At 49.0% G+C, this 22,370-nt stretch overlaps 1 protein-coding gene across 6 annotated transcripts in view; it reads left to right on the forward strand.

Moving 5' to 3' along the window:
* The window catches only part of MPRIP (myosin phosphatase Rho interacting protein), a 150,522-nt gene that overhangs the window by 60,300 nt on the left and 67,852 nt on the right, over positions 1 to 22,370 (forward strand). For all 6 annotated transcript variants that reach the window (XM_087825734.1, XM_087825732.1, XM_087825733.1 and 3 more), the window contains exon 4: positions 21,504 to 21,655. In XM_087825734.1, coding sequence (XP_087681860.1) covers positions 21,504 to 21,655 — 152 coding nt within the window. The remainder of the gene's footprint in view (positions 1 to 21,503; positions 21,656 to 22,370) is intronic.

Here is a 22,370-nt window from a genome sequence, read left to right on the forward strand (position 1 = left end):
GAGCTCAAGGCCTTGCTGAGGGCAGGCACACGGACACTTGTAGAGGGAGATGCTGCAGCCCACTCACAGGTACCAGGTGGGGGGAGGTAGAGAGCTGGGGGGGCAGCCTGTGGGGACCCCTGAGGAGGTGAGGTCAGAGAGGCATGCATGGGAGAAAGAAAGGTCCTCAGAAGGAGAGGCAGGAGCTTTCATGTCTGCGGGCACATAGTCTAGCCTGTCTGGGGGAGACTTGGGGTCACACTGTCTATGTGAGGGAGGAAGGAAGTGGAAACTTCTTCCCACCCCTGTTGTCCACATCCCAGAGTTTCCTGGTTTAGCCAATTATTGGGGAGTATGTGTGTCTTACACCTTCCCTCCTTCCTACCACATACCCTAGATGAGAACCTGGTTATTACTTTTATGGAGAGGATGCTGGTCCGAGGCCTTGTGTGTGGGGAGTGACTCTGCTGAAGCCCCCAGGAACGGTAATGAGATTGGATGGACTTGTTGAGGTCAAGACAGTAGGTTTGGTTGTTAATATAGAACCTCCTTGTGGCAAACATAACATTTTTTTACTTTCTCTTTGGCATGGGCTGCTTGAGTTCTTAATAAATTCTTATACATGGAGATATCTGAGAAGTGAAGGCCAGTGTTCCCAGGACACCTAGGAGGGAAGGTGCTCTATGACCTGGGCAGGGACTTTTTATTATTTTATTTTAAAATAATTTTATTGTTTTAGAGGGAGGGAGGGAGGGAGGGAGGATTTGTTGTTCCACTTACTTATGCATTCATTGGTTGCTTCTTGTATGTGTCCTGACTAGGGATTGAACCCACAACCTTGGCATATCGGGATGATGCTCTAACCAACTGAGGTACCCAGCCAGGGCTGGCTGGGCCTTTTTAATACACTTTAGTTTCTTGATTTTTAAACTCACGATTCCTCCCCAATACAGGACATCTCCCACCCAAAGGGAGGTGTTTAAAAAACCTTTTATTGAAGTAAACCATACATGCAGAAAAGCGCACATACCCTGGGTATAGCTTGATGAATTTTCACAAACCAAGCTTATCTGTGTAGCCAGCATCTGGATCAGGAAGCACAGCATCTCTAGGTGGGTTTGGGGGAGCTGGTCTGGGGTAAATGTCTGTGGGGTGCTGAAGTAAGGCAGGGTGCTATCCTGGGCCTCTGTGTCTCCCTCAGCCCAGCACGGTAGAGGTGCTCAGTTCATTCTTCCTCATTATTCATGGGGGGTTGGTTCCAGCACCCCTCAGACACCAAAGTCCACAATGGTCCAGTCCTTTATATAAAATGGTGTATGTAGTATTTGCATATAACTTGTACATCTTCCTATACACTTTAAATCATCTCTAGGTTACTTACAATACCTAATACAATGTAAATGCTGTGTAAACAGTTGTTATACTGTATTGTTTAGGCGATACTGACCAGAAAATAAGCCTGTACATCTTCTGTACAGACATAGTCGTTGTAGGCCTAACTACATAGTGCATGTCACCAACAGTTCAACTTTTTCTTTTCAAACATTTTTCAATGATGTTTGAATCCACAGATGCAGAACCACTGGAAACAAGAAGGCTGACTCTGTACTTATTAGTCCATTGAGTGGCTGGATGAGTGAAAGGAAACTTGAGTCTCACACTCGGTATTTCCCAATGAGCCTGTGGTTATTTCTGGGCGTTAATGCTTCTTGGTCCTTTGCAACTGACTTACAGAAGTGCCTCTGCCCTGACGACTTGCTGGTGGGTGGCAGCAAAGGGAATGCCAGTGTGAGCAAAGCCTGTGGTCTCAGGAGAGTTGAGATGTCACCGTTTCTGAGAAGGAGTGCCAAGAACACTCTGGAGACCACTTTCCGAAATACCCTCCCCCTGACTAGGCCTGTTAGAAGCCCCCCAGGATCCCCAGGGCCGGGAAAGGCCCTCCTCCCGCCCCACATGCACTGCATGGTGCTCTGGAGCTGGGCGTGGCCCTCCAAGGACTGGTGCTGGTCCAGAGCTGAGTCTTCCTGAGTGTTTCAGTGTCTCTGAGCAGTTGAAGGCCTTGGCCAGACCATTGGAGAGGTTTGGAATGGAGAGCCCTTTTTCTGGGAGGCAGGTCAGCCTCTGTTATGAGCAAGACCTTTGTTTATCTCAGAGACAGGATTTTCGTTAGGGTTGAGAAGCATCATGGAAAAGTACCCCATGCATCCACAAAAATTGCTGCAAAGCCTTCATAACTGACCGATCTGTATGTTTTCTCAACTGTGGAAGGAGACACGTTGGGAGTGGCAGATTAATAAAGATGGATCTTAAAACATCACTGTGTCAACGTAGAGCCTCAGGAAGTGTAACTTGGGAATTCCAGTAGGGAAGAGACTAGTGAGAACATCCAGGGTAAGGACTTCTTTCTCAAATGCAGGCCTTCTGTAGTGCTTGCAGAGGATCTTGGATCTTAAGAAATCCTCTTACTGGATTGGTAAAGCCTTTGGAAGCAGTGAAACCCAACGCCTTCTCTCTGAAGGTTTTAGATCTTCCACACTTTTTGGTTATTTTCTTTGCTCCTGTTCCTGCCATTTGGAAGTTTAACCAAGAGGACATTAGGCTTTGGTATACTCTAGGCTCCCTGCCCTGAGAGAGAGGCTGTTGGTGCTTTATCTGTAAATTGAGGAGAAACTCTTGGGTCTGGGAAGAAAAGAGTATTTTTTCCAGGGTTCTGAACTTTTACCAGGTGGCTTCAGCTCCTCCCAGTGAGAAACCCCAAGGATCCTTGGGAAGGAGTCTAAGAGCCTATGTGGGACAGGAACTTCGGTCCTGCTGCCAGCTTTGGGTAGGGTGGGGAGTGGGACCTAGATAGGCTGGGCACTGTTTGGGTTGCTTCTGTGTCCCTGGCATTTGGGCACAGGGCCTGTACTTAGAGGGGTTTGGGGGCTCTTAGTGTCAGGCCAGTTTTCTCCAGGCATGCAACAGGAGTGAGGGCCCAGCAAGTGTACCCTGAGCCTGGCACTGTTGGTGCAGGTGAATGCACGGAGCAGGTTTCCTCTCTCTGCCCTTTGTCCTGGGTGCCCTAGTTTTCCTGGAGTCTGGTGTCTCCAAGGGTAGAGGGAAAGGCCTGGCTTATATTCAGGGAGACTTGGTACACAGGCCCCAGGCCCAGGTTATCCTGAGGGCCCCCTGCCTTTTCTTTTTTTCTTTTTAAAAATATGTTTCCATTGATTTTTGGAGAGAGAGGAAGGGAGAGGAGGGGGAGAAAGAGCAACATCGATTGGCGTCTCCCACATGCATCCCAACCAGGGATCAAACCAGCGACCCTTCTGTGAATGGGATGACACTCCACCAACTGAATCACACTGGCCAGGGCTCCCCTGCCTTTTCTTATCCCCTCTGTCCCACTCAGTGTTCCAAAATCTGAACAGGTGGGGAGCCTAGTGATTCCTGATACTCATAAATTTAGTGTCAAGTTTTTTTTCTCTCTAGCTTGTTTGGATTCTTGGAATAAATCTGAATTTCTCCCCACAAGGTGATTTGAGGTCCTTTGGGCTTCCAGGTTTTGTTGGACCTGCTAAGCCAAGATCTGTGGTAGCTCCAGGTTGTGAGGCTCAACATGCTCTGCTCTGGGTCTATATGTAGTTGCCAGGAAGGGGGAGTGTGTGTGAGAACTACCAGTGGCTCTGCGGTTCAGCACTGCCCCTGTGTTGGCAACAAGCTCCCCCACACATGCTGTGCTCCATTCAGATGCTTGCACTGACCAGAAGCCAAAGGAGCTGGACCCAGAGCTCAGGGCAGGGGCTGTGGAGGTGGGAGTCTGCTTCCCACATTTCTTGGGCTCTACTCCCTCTCATCACACAGAAATGTGGCAGCCCTGGACATAGGCTGTATTCCCTCACCTTTCACATGTCTCTTGTAGGTGGTGCAGTTGCCTGACACTGTGTCTACCTTCCCACTTTCCCAAGGTTCTCACAGTGTCACTAGAGAGGAGAGGACTGCCTTCCCTTCCCCTTTCCCCTCAGGCTGCCCAAGGATATAATTTTCTTCACTAATTGTGGCTGACGGGGCCTTTGGTGGTGCTAACTCAAGCACTGGGTGCTGGAGCACCTTATGAAATCACATTTCCAGTTATATCCATCCTCCCTATATATCTCCTTGGCCCCCTACTACCTCCCTTTAGCAGCAAGCTCTTTACAGATGCGTTTTGTCTCTACTCTCCTTCTGTGTCATTGCTTTCATTGGTTCCTCTTTGGTCTAGCCAAATGCTGTTAGTGATTTAGTACAGCTGGATGGCCAGCCAGGGACAGGCAGCCAACTGTCAGAGATGCCTGCTGTGCCATCAAACCTTGGCTGGACATTCGAAGCACTAGGAAACCTTTCAATAATTTCAATGCCCAAGCCCCACCCCAGAACATTAAATCAGAGTCTCTGGGAATGGAACCGCTATTTAAAAATCTCTCCAGGTGAATCCATTATTCAGCAAAAGCTGACAATCATTGCTTTAAGCTCTAAAACCTTCCAGTTTAAGACCACTTGTTTCAGAAGAGACAGCTCTGACAAGGCTGGAAGGGCAACTTTGCCAAAAAGTACCTTTAACCCCCTCTCTTTTTCTTCCTTATATCTTCTCCTTACTGTCTCCTTATATCTTCTCTCTTACTGGTAAGGCTCTGGTTTCCCTGCTTCAGACCCCAGTACTGGAGGGTGACTGGGAAGGCGCTGCAGATGGGGCTTGGTGGATGTTATGGCCCTGACAGCTATGTTGCTTTCAGTCTCACTGTGGCAAACGGCAGCTTGTTTTTTCTTCATCTACCTGGCTGGCCTTTAGGCAGGAAAGCAGTTAAATCACGTGTAACAGCAGTACTCTCTCCCTCCTAGGAGGGGTGGCAGCAGCCAAAGGCCTGGTGGGTTAGAATGTGAAAATCTCCATATAAGGCCGAGGCTGCTTTAGCCTGCCTGCATGCCACCCAATGCCTCCTCTTCCAAGCGCTGCTCTCTCCAGTGGCTTTCCTCCCACCTGCTCTGGTCTCGGAAGAGACAGCTCTAACAAGGCTGGAAGGGCAGCTTTGCCAAAAGGTACCTTAGCCCCCTCTCTTTTCCTTCCTTATGTCTTCTCCTGACTGTCTCCAGTTTCCTCCCCTCCCTTCTTACCCACATGCCCTCGAAGAGAGGGCTTAAAACTCATGCTGAAAGTATAGAATACTTAACTAACATCTGCTCCATCCATTGCTGAGCGCTTGGGTATATGGGGAACTATCACAGCTGCTGCTTCTGCAGTTCATGGGAAGGGATTCCAGGCAGTGGTGTAAAAAGGAAATGTATACTTTGCAAATGAGTAGAATCTGCAGATTAAGGGCAAAAGGACTACATAAGCACTGTGCTCTAGTTGAGAAAGTCCTTTCCCACAGGGTACTGGTTAACAAGTCTGAAACCACTATGCATCTGTGCTGGGATTAGGCAGTTAAGTAATTAGATGGTGTAATTGGAGTCAGAGGTTACAGAAAAACAAGGGGGAGGCTGGAATTACCCATGTGGCACTGGATTAAGAGTTGAAGACATCAGTGTGTTTAGCATAATAGAGACACATAAAGAGATATGGATCGAGGTAGGTAGGTGTATATACAGAGTTATAGACAACTTTATTTCCTTGTTCTGTTAGCTTAGGCCTAGAGAGAGCAAAACCCGAACTGCAGCGATCATACCTAGTATCCAGATCTTGGTTTCTACTTTGAGTCTCCAATAAAAGGAATGAGTGCTCTGGAGAAATGGCCGATTCTAGGACTGAGAAATGAAGTGCCATTGGAGTTGCCCTTGAAGGGTGGGAAGGACCCTGTCCCTGCCCAGGAAGCCCAGGCTGGTGTCCAGCCACAGGACAAGTGGAACTGGGATCATGGGAATGAAGCTAATAAGTGAGTGGACTCAGGTCATGGTTAGAACAGTACCAAGGGATTTACCTTTACCTCCCCAAGGCCCTGAGCACTCTACCGCTCTGACCTGTTGCCTGAAATCTCCGTCTTCTGCCTCTACAATGGATGAGGGTGGATGAAAAGAGCTAGTGCGTGATCGAGCAGGGGAATGACTGTTGAGGCTTAAACTAGCATTCTTCTCAGGACTAGTTATACGTGAGTTACAAGACTCTCTTTCAGACTTTTCTATTTGATTAAACCAAGGCAGCAGAACCAAACTGGGAACTGAGGAATAAGTCATTCACCAGCAGTTTCATCAGCACCTTGAGGCCTGGCACTTCCTTCCTGTGCCCTGAGCTTGATATAGGTCAGACTTGCTTCAGGCCTCCTCTGCCAGAGTTGTCCTTCTCCTTTCCTGTGCCTCCCTCCCCGACCTTCCGCTTACCTGGCCCATTCAAAATGAACTGCCATCCCAAACTCCTTTTCCCACTCCTACTTCATTTTTCACTGTGGTCCATAACCACCCCCACCAACAGATACACTGTATATTTATTTTACTTGTCTGACTCTAAACTGGAAGGTCAGCTTTGTGAGGTCAGAGATTTTTGTCAGTTTGTTCATTACTGTATTCCTAGTACCTAGAATAGTGCCCAGCACATAGCAGTTGCTCAGTGAATATCTACTAAATGGACGAGTGCTGTTGGTAGCAGCCACTTTGCTTTCCTGAGTGTTTTTCATATATCTACACTGGAGATGATGCCAGCCTCAGATTTATGGGAACAAAACACCCATTTGTTGAGAAACCCTTAGTTAATGTGCTACGGCTTCTCCCGTGACCTCTGTCTTCTCCTCCAAACCTCGCCAGACAGATATGATCCTTGTGCTACGAGGAGCCTCTGAGACCTGTCTCTGTCTGTCCTCTTTGCACCATGCTGTCCACAGGCTGTGTTTTCACCTTCACGCCAGTGCTGCTCTCACTGAAGCGGGTGCCATGTCTTACTCATCACTGTGTCCCCAGGGCCTGGCATCCAGTGCATGTTTGTTGAAATTAATGATTTTTGGAGACAGTGACCCTGTCTTGTATCCCTAGCCCCTCCTCATTCAAACCTCATTCTCTAGATTAAACAGCCCTGGCTTCTTCAGCCTACTCCTGCAGACTCTATTTTGGACCCCTTTCTCCACTGCTTGTTGTTCCTGTGCGCCAAGTTCTGTTTATTTCTGGCCTCTGTTGAGTGCTGACTTGTGTGAGCCCTGTCCCCAAGCCACCTTCTCTGTGTTCCTGTGTGGGAAGCCCAGCTTTGCTGGAGGAAGATGGTCTCTTTGGGCTGGGGTAGGGGCTTCCTAGAGAGGCATTTCAGAGCAGTAGATAGGGACTGAGAAGGAAACAAGGGAGGAAAGAGGCTGTCTCCAGACTGTTGCCAATACCTTGCCCCACCCCCACCCAAAGGACATGGGCCTCAGAATAACTGAGCATTTCTTCTGTTGGTGGCACAAGCACTAACCATCCCATTCCCAACTCACCATGTTCTTGCTTCCCTGGCTCCAGGAAACCACCTGGTGGTCCTTAGCCCCATGGGTGCTGAAGTCCATTCTGCCTGGCCGCCTGTGTGCCTATGGGCCATCTCACTCCTTTGGGCTCTGCTTCCTTACATGCTGGTACCTGATCATATCTGAGGCCCTCCAGCTATGATGGACATGGTTCTCTGCCAAAAGGAAGCTATTTCTGTTGAGAAGTGACATGAGACTGTCAGCTCAAACACACTGGTTTCATGCTTGAGAACAAAGCCGAGTTCAAGGCCTTTTCTTGGTCTCCATCCTTTTCAGCCTCCCTCATTCCTCAGACTCTGCCCTGTGGGACTGTTCCTGCACTGCCCTTCTGCCCTGGACTCACTCCCTTCCCTTGACCTGCCACACCTCTCCCCTAGTGAGGCTGTCTTTTCAGCCCCCAGCCATCTCCAGCAGGCCTCCTCTGCTCCACCAGTGGACGTCTCGGGTTTTCTGTCTCTTCAGCTCTCGTGACCTTGGGGACATCCCAGGGTTGCTGCTGGAACTGTTTTGTGCCCCAGGGTTAGCTGCAGTAAAGGCTTGAGGGTGGCAGCTGGCTTCTTCACATAGCCAGCTTGTGACCTTGCCTTCTATATGGCCACTGGCGCTGGCTCTGCCCTCTCTCTGCATCTTCTTCCATTCTTATCCTGCCTGTCTGAATCCTGTTGCTTATGGTATCAGCCTAAAAGGACCTGTTTACTATGAAGACAGAGACATAGAAATGCAAGAGAAAGGTAGCTGGAATATAGACCAAGTCAGGAAAAAATGAAGAAAATGTAGTTCTTTAGTTTAGCACATATTCACTGAGTCACTGAAGCCCAAATTCTGGGAGTCATCCCTGGCTGCTTTTTTTCTCACCCACCACACACCTGAAGTCCGCTTGGCTCTACCTTCAATATATCCCAGACCCAACTGCTCTTCACCCCATATGCCATGAGCATTCTAGTCCAACCATGTTTCCTCTGCTGCATCACTTGTTGGGTTCAGCGTGCTCTGTGAGCTACACTCAGGCTTCCTCCCTCTCTCACCTCCATTGCAGATCACATCTTCTGGCCCAGCAGGCTATGGCCACTGAGGACTCCCTTGTCCTACTAGCAGTCGCCTGCCAGCTTCTTCAGGCCAGACCCAGCTCATCCTGCTCTGTGGCCTCAGAACTAGCTTCCTTCTCCACTGGGGCCTCTGCTTGGGCTCTTCATGTGTCCACTTCCCCAGGCATTTCTATCCTCGTACCTGCTTTCCTTTCATTCCTGTCACTTACCATTACCTGAAATCAGATAATTCTTTGTATTTCTCTTATTTTCCTTCATCACCATAAGAATAAAGTGAACTTTTCTTAGTGTGGGCCCTTTGCCCTGTTTTCACCTCTATTCCCAGCACCAGCCAAGAACAGTGCCCCCCCCCCCCCCCCCATAGATGCTCAGTAAACAGCTCCAGTTTGTTCCTAAACGTTTGCCTGGCAAGTCCTAAGGTGATTATATGGTCTTCTAGGTAGGGAGCTGAAAACTTCTCCTGTTATCAATGGATGTTATAATCCATGTGAAGCAGAAGGAGACAGGCTCATGGGTCCAGACACGAGTCAGAGAGGTGACAACATACTTCCTCCAGGAGTCTTCTAGGTCACCTCCCAAACTGTGTGACTCACCAGGAGCAGAGGGTGAGCCAGAAGAGCCAGGAAGGAAGAAAGGGCACAGGTGCCAGGTGGTAACCGGGACAGGCAAAGCTATGACGGTGGCTTTAGTGGTTTGGCTGATGGGGAAAAAGATCGATTTGCATCAAGGGCTAGAGCTAAGGAAATAAGCTTTCTGGTTCTGGGGTAAACCAGGCCAGTGTGTTAAACTATACCAATCCTGTTTAAGGCAGAAGGCACATACCTGTGACAGGTACTCACTTGGATGTGGTGTGTATCTGGGATTGTCATACCTTCTGTTAGTGTAGGTGGCTGGATATTAATAAAGGAAGGGAGCAAGGGAAATCAGACGTTATTAAGCATAATAAAGTAGGGGGCATAAGCCTGCTTCACCAGGAAGCAACAGCTTCACACATAACAGGGGATAACAGCATTGCCTAGCCAAGGAGCTTAACTCCCCTCCCTTCCCCCATGTAGGGAACAGCCTGCCCTTGGTCCCTAGGGGAAAGCTGGGGGTTCGTGGGGTAAGCACATGTGCAGTGGAAGCCAAAGTGGCGACCATAAAGGCCTGTCTAGCCTGGGAAAAGGATCGGGTTGGATAAGGGACATAGAGCTTGTCAAGATCTAGGACATAGATTGGTTAGGGGCTGGACTCACCAGAAGCCCAGGAAAAGCTTGGGAAGTTGATTGGTTAGTTTAAAAAAGTGCCTGGTCTGTCTCAAGCTTGAGCTAATATAATCAGCCTAACAAAGAAGCCTTTTCTCTCTCTCTCTCAGTAACACTCCATAACGTCCTTGCCTCTTTCCTCAGCAAGTTCTCTCTTCCTAGCAACCATGTGGCCCTAGCAGCCGTGCAGGACTGGGCATGGTGCCAGTTGGGGACAGACTACACTAACTGGATGGGGACAGACATGAACTAAGCTTTGGCATGGCACAGCACTTTTGGACCCTGGCCTTTGTATTGGGCTTTTACCATGGCAGGACAGACAGATGGGACACTGGAAACCCAGAGGCAATCCTGTGATTTTGTTTCTATGATGAATCTTACTACTAAGCCTCAATCTCCCATACGTGGGTCTCCCAGAATGCTTTCCTTGAGATCCCATGTAAGAACCCCACTTCCACCGGCAAGACTTCCAGGAAACTAATTTATCATTCAAGTATAGCTGTGGTGTGGGGTATTGATATCTTTAAGCAGAGGAGAGCAGCAGGATTGAGGGGAGGAGAGCCCATGCTTTGGGCTCCCACGCTTTTTTGTGTGTGGAAGGATGTTCCTACGTTTGAGCTGAGGGTGGGAAATGGGGAGAGGTAGGAAGCTGGGAGAGTGGGAAGTCTGTGCCCACCAATGTCCCTGGGGAGGACCTCACACAAAGCCACTAAGAGTTGGGCCAGAGTTGGCCAGGCTTCATCTGTAGAATGACCAGTTCCACACAAGGAGCGTGTTGGCCTAAATGAGGCACTTCTTTCTGACTAGAATCCCAAGTTGCCCTGCACTTTTGTGTGTGTGTGTGTGTGTTCAAATATACACAACATGAAACTTACCGTCTTAACCGCTTTTGAGTGTGGCATTGAGCACATTTACCTTGTGCTGCCATTACAGCCGTCCATCTTTAGTCTTCTCAAACTGAAACTCCGTAACAATTAAACAATAATATCTGTCCTTCTGTGTCTGGTGTATTTCACTTAACACAATGTTTTCAAGGTTCATCCATGTGGTAGCATATGTCAGAATTTCATTTCTTTCTGTAGCTGAAAATGCTTCATTGTACGTATATACCACACTCGGCTTACCCACGTGTCCATCAGTGGACACTTGCGTAGCTTCCACCTTTTGGCTTCTGCAAGTAATGCTGCTGTGAGCATGGTCTTCAAATGTCTGTTTGAGACCCTGATTTCAGTTCTTCGAGGTATATACCTAGAAGTGGAATTGCCAGATGATATGGTAATTCTACGTTTAACTTTTTGAATGGCTGCCAAACTATTTTGCACAGCAGCTGCACCATTCTGTCTTCCCACCAGCAGTGCACAGGGTTCTAATTTCTTCATATCCTCGTCAACACATACTTTCAGCATTTTTATTATAACCAACCTAAATAGGTATGAAGTGTTTCATATCTTCTTATGGTTTTAATTTTCATTTTCTTAATAGCTAATGACACTAAGTATCTTTTCATGTGTTTATTGGCCATTTGTTTATCTTCTTTGGAGAAATGTTTATTCATGTCTTTAAATTTATTTATTTATTTGCTGTTGAGTTGTAGTTCTTTTTGTATTCTGTATATTAATCTTTTATCATATACATGATTTGCAAATATTATCTCCCATTCTGTGGATTCCCTTTTCACTGTTGATAGTGTCCTTAAATACACAAAAGTTTTAAATTTTGATAAAGTCCAGTTTATCCATTTTTTCTTGTTGCTTGTGCTTTGGGTGTCATATCTAACCATTGTCAAATCCAACGTTATGAAGTTGTTGCCCTTGGTCTTCTAAGAGTTTTATTGTCCTTGCTCTTACGTTTAGGTCTTTGATCTAGTTTGACCTCACTGTGGTGTATAGTGTGGTGGGCACCTGGTTTTTGTGGAGTTCTGCTACCATGCTGGCTGGGTGGGGTGAGGAGGTTGAAAACCATTCTTCCCTGTGTTCCTCTGCCCCCAGTCTTAGGAGTAAGGTGGACCTTGGCTGGGTGGTGATGGCTTCCCAAGGAAAGCTCCCCTGGCAGAGGGCCCTTTGCCGCTTAGTGAGAGCCTGGGTATCTTGCTGCCCAGCAGCCTGGGCCAGCAGGCCAGTCTGGCACAGCAGGTGTGAGAAGGAACTTCCTGGTCTTGGCAATAAGTGAAAAGGACCCTTGTTGTGTTCTTTTCTCCTTAAAAAAAGAAAAAAAGTTTAGCTGACCCTAACAATGCCCCAGGAATTCAGGGAGTTTGGCTGGTCAACAGAACCCTGAATGAGTCATTTATGCAGCACCTCACCAACTCCTCAGCATGTACAATATTGGGCTCACTTGTCCCTCTTCCCACAGCTCTGAGGTTGCAGGCCCAGCATGGGCACTACACTGGACACAGCTGTTGCTTCTTGCTTGGGATTAGCAAGTGCTCCCCTGTATTGTGGGATCCTTTCTGCTGAATCCATGGGAGCCCTGATGCCTCAGAAAGCCCACTCACTCCTGGACAGGGCTAGAGCTGAGTCTTGAAAGAGGGACCTCCTAGGAACAGGAGTGTCATCTCCAACAGGAGCCACCCCTCAGCAGAGCACTGTCTCTGCCTTTTGTGGAGACACAGTCGGAACCTAGTAAGTCAAAAGTTAGCTCCTTGAGGATGGTCAGCCCTAGCTGCTATAGTCTCTTTCTGTAGTAGGGGTAAGATGCTCAGGTGGGTTAGGAGTTGGAAACCTGGACTCCAGTCCCCATATCTCTCTGGGCCTCAGTTTCCATGTCTGGAACATGGGGCAGAGGGAGGGGTATCAAGCACCTTCCAGCCCTGGGCAGGAGGCAGCAGCAGCGAGTGTTGCTCCCTCACCAGCTTCTTGAAGGGCCTGGCCTGCTGGCTGCCACACCCACCCAGATTATTTTCTATATCTCTGTAATATTTTGTTTTATTTTTAAGTGTACAAGTCATTGTCTTTAAGTGTATTCACAGGGTTGTACAATCATTACCATTATTTCATTTTAGAACATTTTCCATTCCCCCTCCCCCAAAGAAATCCTGTACCCCTTAATTATCACCCCAATTCTCCCTCAGCCCCTGGCAACCACTAATCAATCTACTTTCTGTTTCTATTGACTTACCTATTTTGGACATTTCATATAAATGGAATTATGCAATATTGCTATACCCACCTCTTGCCATTCAACTTTATCATCTTCTAGTTACTTCAGTTTTGGCCCCAGGGATGGTGGCTACAGAGCAGTACCGTGGGCCCCTGGAAATGGGACTCCTTTCTGGGCCCTAAATCTCCTTCAAATCAACTCCTCCATCCCATGCCCCTCAAATAGTGGAAGATTGTTACTGTCAGGCCTTTGCACATGTATCATCTCACTATCCTCTTGACATACATAAGGTTTGGTAAGGTTGGGTATTCCTATTTTATAAACAGAATGTTATTGATATTTGTCATAATAAATGTTAATATTAATAAAATATTAATTTAGAAATAAGGCATAAATATATATTATAAATGAATCTGCAGTATAATTTTAGAGGGTTGGTTTGTTCCATATAGCATTCAAAAATATGTCCTGAAGTTCATTTTGGGCAGTGCCAACATAGGTATATAGAGTAAAATCAAATTAGTTTTATCAAGGACCTTGCAGTCTAGCATGGAGAACAGATGGGCAGGCTCATAAGTGGACTAGGGGCTATATGTAGGGTCGTTCCCTTCAGAGAGGACAGGGTGACCATCTAGGAGGTGAGGGATGTGAGGCAGGCATTCTGGCAGGGGACAGCTATGACAGAGGTCGGCCTGTTTAGCAAATATCTGAGGGTCACGGGCAGAGGGTGAGGCGGGAGTGGTGGAAGGCCTCAAACACAGGGCTGAGAGCTTCGGCTTGAGGCTCTTGGAGCAATTGAGGCAGAGTGTGGCCGAGCCACATCTATACTTGTGAAAGGTCTTTCTTGGGCCAGTCCTGTGACTACAGGGAAACCATTGTAACCAAGGCTGGCCTAGCCCCTGGTTCTTCCTGTCTGAACAATGCTGAGGATCTGAGCTCTGTGCCCAGGAGAATAGCATCCACAGACCTCACCGCTGTATGCCAGCTGCTTTTACCGCACCTGCCGTAGAACAAATCCCAGGTTTGAGGTCCCATCTCCCTGATTGGTTTGGATCGGTGGGGAGTGGGATGAGGAGGACGTGATGCTTAGATCTGGGCTGGGTGTGCCTACGAGCTCGTGGGGAAGGGGGCCAGAGACGCATTGCAGGTGAGCTGTCTGGTGCTCCAGAGGACAGGCATCCCTCCTAATGTTGGAATGTGGCTGAAAACCAGACTCTGATCTTCCCCGGGGTCTAGCGTTGGGAGCCAGGGAGGCATGGAGAACGAATGCGAGCCGCTTGCCCTTCGATAAACCCCTTGGTTTGGTCCGTCATTTACAAGAGCCTACTGTTAGCCATCCTAGGGCCAGCAGCTGGCCTCAGTGTTGGCATAGAGACCTGGCTCTCCCTCCCCTCTCAGGTAGTCAGTGATGCCTAGAGCATCTTCCAGTCCACCCAGACCGGTTCTTTCTTCACCCTGCCAGCCTCCTTTCTGTCCTGGGATAGGAAAGAAATGTGCCCAAAGCTTTCTTCTCATCTTCCTGTGACAAGCATTTAGGGAAAGTATATTGAATAAATTGTCTTCTTACCACCTCCCCCTTGCTGTGGTGGGGACTGTGTGTTTGCACTAAGAAACAGGAGGGGAGGGGAGGTAGCCTGGGTTGTGTGCCGGCTCTGAGCCCTGGCTTCACAGTATCATTTCTAGTCTTACGACAACTCCATGGAGTGAGGGATTTCTTTATTGTGGTAAAATACACATAGCATAAAAATTCAACATTTTAACTACTTTAAAGTGTACAATTTCATTGACATCTAGTACATTTATAATGTGCAACCATCACCACTATCTAGCCCCAGAACTTTCTCATCGCTCCAAACGGAAATTCCATACCCATTAAGCAGTCACTCCTAATCCCCCACTCCCCCACCCAGCCCCTAGCAACCATTAATATGTTTCCTGTCTCTATGGATTTTCCTGTTCTGGATATTTCATCAAAATTAAATCATATAATAATTGTCATTTTGTGTCTGGTTTCTTTCACATAGCGTAATGTTTTCAAGGTTCATCCATATCAATGTATTTCATTCCTTTTATGGTTGAGTATGTTCTGCTGTATGCTAGACCACATTTTGTTTATCCATGTGTCTATTGACGGACATCTGCACTGTATCTACCTTTTGGCTGTTATCAATAATGCTGCTACAGACATTTGAATACAGATTTTTGTTCGAATACCTGTTGTCAGTTCTTTTGGGTAATGTCCCTAGGTGTGGGATTGCTGGGTCAGGTGGTTAACTCCATGTTTAATTTTTTGAGGAACTGCCAAACTATTTTCCACAGCAGTTGCCCCATTTTACATTTGAAGTGAGAAACGTTTTTACCCCCTGTTTTACACTTACAGAAATAGGCTCACAGTCTGCAACTTGCTGAACATTACAGAGATGGTGAGTGGCAGAGCTAGGATTCTATTCCAGGGGTAGGGCTCATCTTGGCTAGTGAGTTATGGAAATGTAAATCCCAGAGTCTCTTAGATCTTTGGACCTCTGTGGGGAGGAATGGGCTGGGAGCATAGTTGTCTTTGGCTCCAGCCCTTCCTCTCGTCCTGGGGTGATGGGCATCGATGTGACAGGTCCTCACCTCCAGTCTGGCTGGCACAGCATCCTCCCAGGGGCAGCTGAGTTTTGTAGCAGGTAGGCGTCATGTTGGAGACCTAAAGGTCAGGGAATCACAGCTCCTTGCAGAGGAGGCTATGTGAGATTACAGAAACAGACCTGGCACCTGAGGACTAGCAGTGAGGCTATGGGCTCAACTCAGCCTTGGGGATGCTTTGTGCAGCTGGCAGCTCCAGTGTGTGGGGGATGGTTGTTATTGCCCTGTAAACCATAAGGGCCAAGAATTTGCAAGAGGCTGACAAAAGACTGAACAAGGAGCTTTTTTTTTTTTTTTTTTAAAAGCTTCCCTTTATTTTTTAAAATATGTCTTTATTGATTTCAGAGAGAGGAAGGGAGAGGAAGAGAGAGAAAGAGAGAGGGAGAAACATCAGTGATGAGAGAGTCATTGATCGGTTGCCTCCTGCACACCCCCTGCTGGGGACTGAGCCCACAACCCAGGCATGTGCCCTGACCAGGAATCGAACCTTCATCTCCTGGATCATAGGTTGATGCTCAACTGCTGAGCTACACTGGCCAGGCAAGACTAGGAGCTTTGATGGTTTTTTGCCATTTGAGAAATGGGAAGTCACCTCCTGTGGCACTTGTTCATCTCTGCCGTCCTGTGGTCCCTGGGGGACAGGCAGGGGCTTTGCTCAGTCTGGGTCTGGGTGGGGTCATGACTTCAGGTGTGGCTTAAGACTCCTTTTTTCATGGGTTTTTCCAGTTTCCCCTGAGAACTTGGGCTTTGGCGATATCTGTGTGAAGAGTGCTGCTTGTTGGAGAGGACTGTGGCCTTGGTGGGCTGAGAGTCAGGTGGCCCATTCTACACCTGGGTGTCATGTGGGACTGGTACTGGCACTGCCTCTTGAGAGAGGGACTCATGACTTGTTAAACTTGGGCCCTGTGAGCAGCTGGGCAGTAGCAGGAAGAGCCAGGAGAAGGTCTCTGTGAGCCTGACCAGCGCATGCTCCTCCCAGGATGTGGGGTTCTAAGGGTGCCTGGGATGGGGTGCAGTACTCAGCAGGTGCTCCCTAAGGGCCACCTTTCTTCCATAGAGAACTCAGGTTCAACTTCCTCAATCCTAAAGAAAGGATGTGGCCTCTCCTTGGACCTGACTTGCGTGGTCTAACCAAGCCCTCAGCACAGCTGCCCACAGGCCTCTCTGTAAGGGAGCTCTTGGGCATTATTATCATCACCTTTGGGGAGGGCAGGGGCGGGAGCATTCCTGCTTGGGCCCTGTGTGATCCCATTATGAGCACCACAGGCTCAGCAAGCCCTCACTGGATAGGCTTGGTTCTGCCAGTAACCTTGAACATGACTTTGTGCAAAGTGGTTGCAAGGACCAGGGAGAAAAGGCACTAAGGAGGGGCCATACTTGTTTCAGGTAGTTCCAAGGGGCAGGAGGTCCCTTCCTTACTGATCCCCAGGTAAGATATCTGTAAATCTGGCCATAACAGTGCCTGCCTCCTGAGGCTGTCATCAGGGTGAATGAGTCAGTACCTGTAACTACTTATTTAGAGCCCTGCTCAGCCCAGTAAATAGTTAATACGATTCTTGCTGCAAAGGCTTTCACTGAAAGATAGATTCTTCGTACCTTACCTGGAGCATTTTGAGCCCCTGCTCCTGGCCATGTCAGATGTGCTGGCTGACTGCTGTCACCAGTGTTTTTACTACTCCTTAAGTTGGCTTTGGTGAATATCACAAAAGACACAAAATGCATAGATACAGTAAAAATATTGTTCCATAATTTTTATTCCACATGTGTGTGCATGCACATATGTGTGTGTTCATCCCAGTATGAAATGCACAGTTCTCTGTCAGTCATGGTCAAATGGGGTTGAGTTTCCGCTTGATAGGCTTTTTCTGACCTTGAGATTTTACCAGCTCTTCTTTGCCTGGGGGGGAAGCCTTTGTTTTTGTGGGACTCTTGTTTTTCCATCTGAATGGGAGGTAGAGTGTGGGGGGCAAAGTGAATGATTCCCATTCCATCCAGGTCTTTCATAAGAGTCGTCTCTAGTACTATAAGCACAGCTGCCTGAAGGAAAGCCCTTCCACCCCCTCAATAGCTCTAAGTGGTCCCTCTCTGTATTTCTGTCTTACTTTCCTCTTCTTTCCCCCTGGCTCAGAGAAGCTCACCTTCCCAAACTCCCAGGATCCAACAAGAAATGACAGAGGCCTATTTTCCTTCAAGTGCGACTCCTTGGGCCAGGGGTGGGCGTGGAGGTTCCCAAAGTGGTGAAGCAGGATTTTCCTAAGCCCCTGACAGGTGCCCGCCTGCAGTGGGCAGAGGTCCCCGTGGCCTCTTGTGGGCCAGCGGGGAGAGGATAAGTAAGAAGGCTGGTTCTGAGCAGGGTGCGGCCATATTCTTGGGAGGAGGCCCATGTCTGTGCCCTCCTGCTTGGTCACCTCATGCTTAAACCATCTATAGCCCTCTAGCAGCTCTGCCGTCTTAGCTGGTATAGTATGGAGGCCAGAAGAGGACCAGAGTTCCCTAGATGGCTGGAGGGCTGTCGGTGACATTGCTGGGCGAGGACTGAACCCATAACCTGTCAGCGTAGCAGAGTTGGATGGCCTACAGACAGCCATCTCTTTCTTGAGAAAGGAAACGAGCAAAAGTAGGTAATGCTCAGCCTCATAGGAAGCCTGGATTCCTAACCTCTGGAGGTGCAGAATTAGGGCACGGAGATTGTTGGACAGAGCTGGCTTCTCTGCTGACAGCATTGGGGGTGAGGGGTTCCCTCTCGCTGGATTTGGGTTACAGCCTAGATATTTGCCCTTGCTCTCCCAGCACAAGGTCCAGGCGTAGCTGAGAAATGGATTGTTAAGGAGCAGTTCTCTCTTCAGAGTGCTGAGAATGAAGATTGGTGTGGCCTGTTCCTGGACAGAGGTGGGGCAGGCCAGGCATAGGCCTGAGCGTGTCTGGAGACCCTTGGTTGACTCTGTCCCAGTTCTGTGAGTGCAGGAGACACAGCTGAGTGTGGAGTGAGTAGTAAAGAGGCAAATGGGGTCACAGATTTGCCAGCCTCAGAAGGTTGTGGGAGTAGTCGGTGAAAGGATACAGGGGACCAGAACCTAGCGTTCAGTAAGCACACAGGACAGGGAGAGGCATCACAGAGGTGCTGCTGGTGGACTCAGATGGCATGTTTTCATGGCAGTTGTCAGTGTGTACCTGGACCAGTTTCCCTTCTTTTATGACTGCTCCCTTACTCTGCTCCTGTAATAGGACTTGGTACTGCCTGCCTAGTGGTAATATTTAAGGAAGCATGAAAGAGGTTGTAATTGTGAGATCCTGTCACAGAGGTGGTAAATAAATGTTGGTTTCCTTCAGTCCTAGCTTGTTATTCCTTTTCCTTTTATTGGCACTTCTGGAAGGAGGTAGAACCCTCATTTTGCGCACAAAGAAACTGAGGCCCAGAGAAGTCTGGCAGTGTGGTTGTGACAGAGCCCTGCAACCATGTCAAGCTTCAGGGCCGGCTGGGAAATCTTGTCTATAGTTGGTAGCCATGTGCCCAGTGAAAAGAATTACTGGCAAGAGGGAATGGTGAACAGTTTGGTCACCGAGCCCTGGAATGGTAAGTAGTATTTAAAGAGGAGTGTGTGCCACTAGGTGGTCCAGAAAGAAAAAATATTAGAATTTCTGTTGATGGCTTATTGTCCCCACTTAACTTACCTGTGTCTGTGTTATATATGTGTTACAGTTTATAAGTTATTGATTCCATGGCACAGAGAGATAATGTCTTTAGTCCATTCATCTGTGCCACAGGTGGTATATGTTGGCAGCATTGCGAGACCACAGGCCCAGGGGTTAGGTTGGGCATCAAGGCCAAGAGAGGAAGTCACCTTGGGAAAGCCCCTCTGCCATCCCCTCTCTGCTCTTGATCCTGCTCCTGGCTCACTCTGGAAACAAGTCCATTAGGCCTACACTTCACAGCTCATGACCTTAATCCTCACAGCGATCCATTGCATCATGTCCTCTTTTCACATGCAAGAGGACCCACCTCAGAGAAACCATGTGCCTTGTTTGTGCCAGCAAGGAGCGTGCACTTCTGCTTGGGGAGGCTGAGCTCTCAGAAGGCAGAGGTCACCACCCTTAGTTTGCCCAAAGAGGGCATAATGCCAGAGAAGGCCTGGGGTTAGAATTTGTGAAGAGTGAGGGGCTGGAGCTAGAGCAAGGAGGTTGGGAATGCTGGAAAGACCAAGCAGGACTGTCCTGGACTGGATGCTGTGTCCTTGCTGCTGTAGAACAGCTCTCATCTCAGAAGGGGAACCCAGGCCTAGGTGCATGTGGGCCTCCCCAGTCAAAAGGCAGGTGGGTGGGTCCTAGGCCATCTCCCTTGCCCTCTGCTCCTGAGGACCCCCACACCCCTGGTTAGGTTACAGGACAACCCACCAAGCCCCTTTTCTTCAGGAGAGCTCAAGGACTCTCCAGGAATCCCTGGGAGAGAGACTGCAAGACTGCTTCACTCATGGGGAGCACTTGTTTTGTGTGGGTATGGCCCACCCTCAGAAGAGAGACTCTTGCCCTCCTCTTGTCCCCACCTGGGGGTCATTTCTGAGGCCAGATGTTCTTTGAACACATAGCTGAGGGTAAAAGCTTTTTCCCCACCTGAAGGTGGAGGCCTCCATGCGAGCTCATGGCCAGTCCTCCTGCCCTCCCACCTCCATCCTGAGCTGGGCCCCATAAGAAAAGGCTTTTTGGAACTGGGAAGCTAACTCCTTCCACTTCCTATGGGCCAGTGCTCTGGTAACCCAGCACCCCAGCACCGGAGATGAGAGAGGTGGCAGTGGGTCAGAAGAGCTCATAGGTCAGCCTGGAAAGTTACCAGGAAGATCATATGAACTCGAGCTGGAGGGTTTGGGAACTACCACCTTCTTTACATCAGGCACATGGGACAGGTTTTCCAGTAGTGGGGAATAGTTGGTCTGGGCTTGACACCTGCACTAGACCCAGCGTCCTGATTTTCAGACCAGGCCCTTCCCCTCTTCCCTGGCAGCAGGGAGCTCACAGTTGGGTGGGGGTAGGACCTACTTAGAGCTTTAGAAGGGAGGCACCCAGTGAAGCAACCCGCAGAGGGCTGCCATTGCCTCTTCTCCCACTGCCGCCTCTCCAGGAACGGGACCTAGGATATGCCGAGCTCTTGGGGGCAACTCAGTGGAGAAGCTGACAACTACCCGGAAGTGCCCCCAACTCCAATAGCCATCCTGGTTTCTGAAGCATGGCAACCTATCTCCTTTCCCAAAGCATCATCATGTTAGGGGGAAACTAGAGGCCAAAGGGGGCTAACAAGCCATCCTTAGGAAGATCCTCTCGGTTAAGCCTTCACCTCATTTGGAATTTCTTAAGGCCTGCTTTCCTTGTTTTTGGTTTTCTATCCCTAATTTCAATGTCTAACAGCTTTGCTGTCAGAAAAGGAAAATAAGTTGTTTTCTGTTGTTCTAGCGCTGGCCAGGCAGCCGTACATCCCTCCTCACGGGCAGTCCTGGAAGGTGGCGGTAACTCATTCTCTGGTGGGCTTGGCCCCCCAGCCCCGCAGCCTACCTTCAAGGATGCGGCTTCTCTCTGGCTCCCTTCTTGCCTCTAAAAATAGCCTTGCTATTTTGAAACCATCTCCTTTGGAGCTTTTTCTCACTGTTTTGTTGGATAAGTAACTGCTCTTAAGACCAGGCTCTTAGCTACCTCTGTCATCCCAGCTGTCCTCAGGGAGTGGTCCCCTTCCTGTCTCTACCTCTTCCCCCAGTGCTAGCTGGGATATTGTTTTCCAGCAAGGAAGAAATGTCCAGCTGGGCAGCTGGGTATCCTCTGAGAAGGGAAGGCCTGTTACCCTCCTTCCTGGTGGCAGTGAGGGGTGGGGAAGGGCAGGTAGGAAGTGAAGCTTTGAGGGCCAGGGTGAGGCAGAGCTCATCCTGTGCCTCTGTTATAATTGGGGGTTCATGCAGCTACGAGAGGTTCAGGTGCCTGTCATGAAGCCACAAGGGTCAGAAAAGGCTTGGGGATATGGGGACAGTCCATGCTGCCTTTACTGTGCTTCCTTAGAGCTGGCCTCTGAGTGTCCCTGCCTCATCTTCTTGCAGCCCACGACCCTCCCTCAGGGCACCATCAACATGAACCAGTGCACAGACGTGGTGGACGGAGAGGGCCGGACAGGCCAGAAGTTCTCCCTGTGCATTCTGACCCCTGAGAAGGAGCATTTCATCCGGGCAGAGACCAAAGAGATCATCAGCGGGTGAGTCTGCTCTGTGCATTTTTGGAGTTGGTGCTCCCTGCCCACAAGCAGGTTCCTGGACTGGGTCCCTTTGGCACAACTGAACAGCTTTGCCATCACTTTCTTCCCTAAGTGTGTCCACTCTTCTCAGTTCCCTTTCTCCATTCACAGCCCCACTGTTTGCCTAGTCACCACATCAGAAACTGGCTTCACCTTCCGTTGCCATTGCATTATCCCATGTCCACACATTCACCAAGGCTATCCCTCAAATCCTCCTTTTTCAGAGGGCTTCCTCTGCTGGCTCTGCCCTGGTTCTGGGGCTGCCACGGCTTCCATAAGCCTCTCACTGGCCTCCCTCTCTCTGTTCTCACCACACCCTTACCTTCTATCACTCCACCACAATGGTCTCAGTCCCCAAAGCACTGTAACCTTGTCTCCCTGTTATCTAAAACCTCATCACCTGGGGGTCAAGTCCAAGTTCCTTGGCTGCCCTGGGGGCCCCTTCCCAGCCCTCCCGCCTCACTTCCACCACCCTAGGCACTGAGGTACTTGTCGCTGTACATTCCTCAGCTGTCTCCCACCTCTGTGCCTTTGCTCTTGCCCTTCCCTCAGTCTGAAATAACCCCTCAACTTCCAGGCTGTTAAAGTCAGCCTGAGTGTTCACTCTGCCAGGAAACCCTCCCCTATGAATTACTTAGCTCCATCTGCTGACTCCTATAAAAGGTGAAGATTATCT

The sequence above is a fragment of the Miniopterus natalensis genome, chromosome 17 (genome assembly GCF_054644295.1).
Source record: "Miniopterus natalensis isolate mMinNat1 chromosome 17, mMinNat1.hap1, whole genome shotgun sequence".
Taxonomy (NCBI): Eukaryota; Metazoa; Chordata; class Mammalia; order Chiroptera; family Miniopteridae; genus Miniopterus; species Miniopterus natalensis.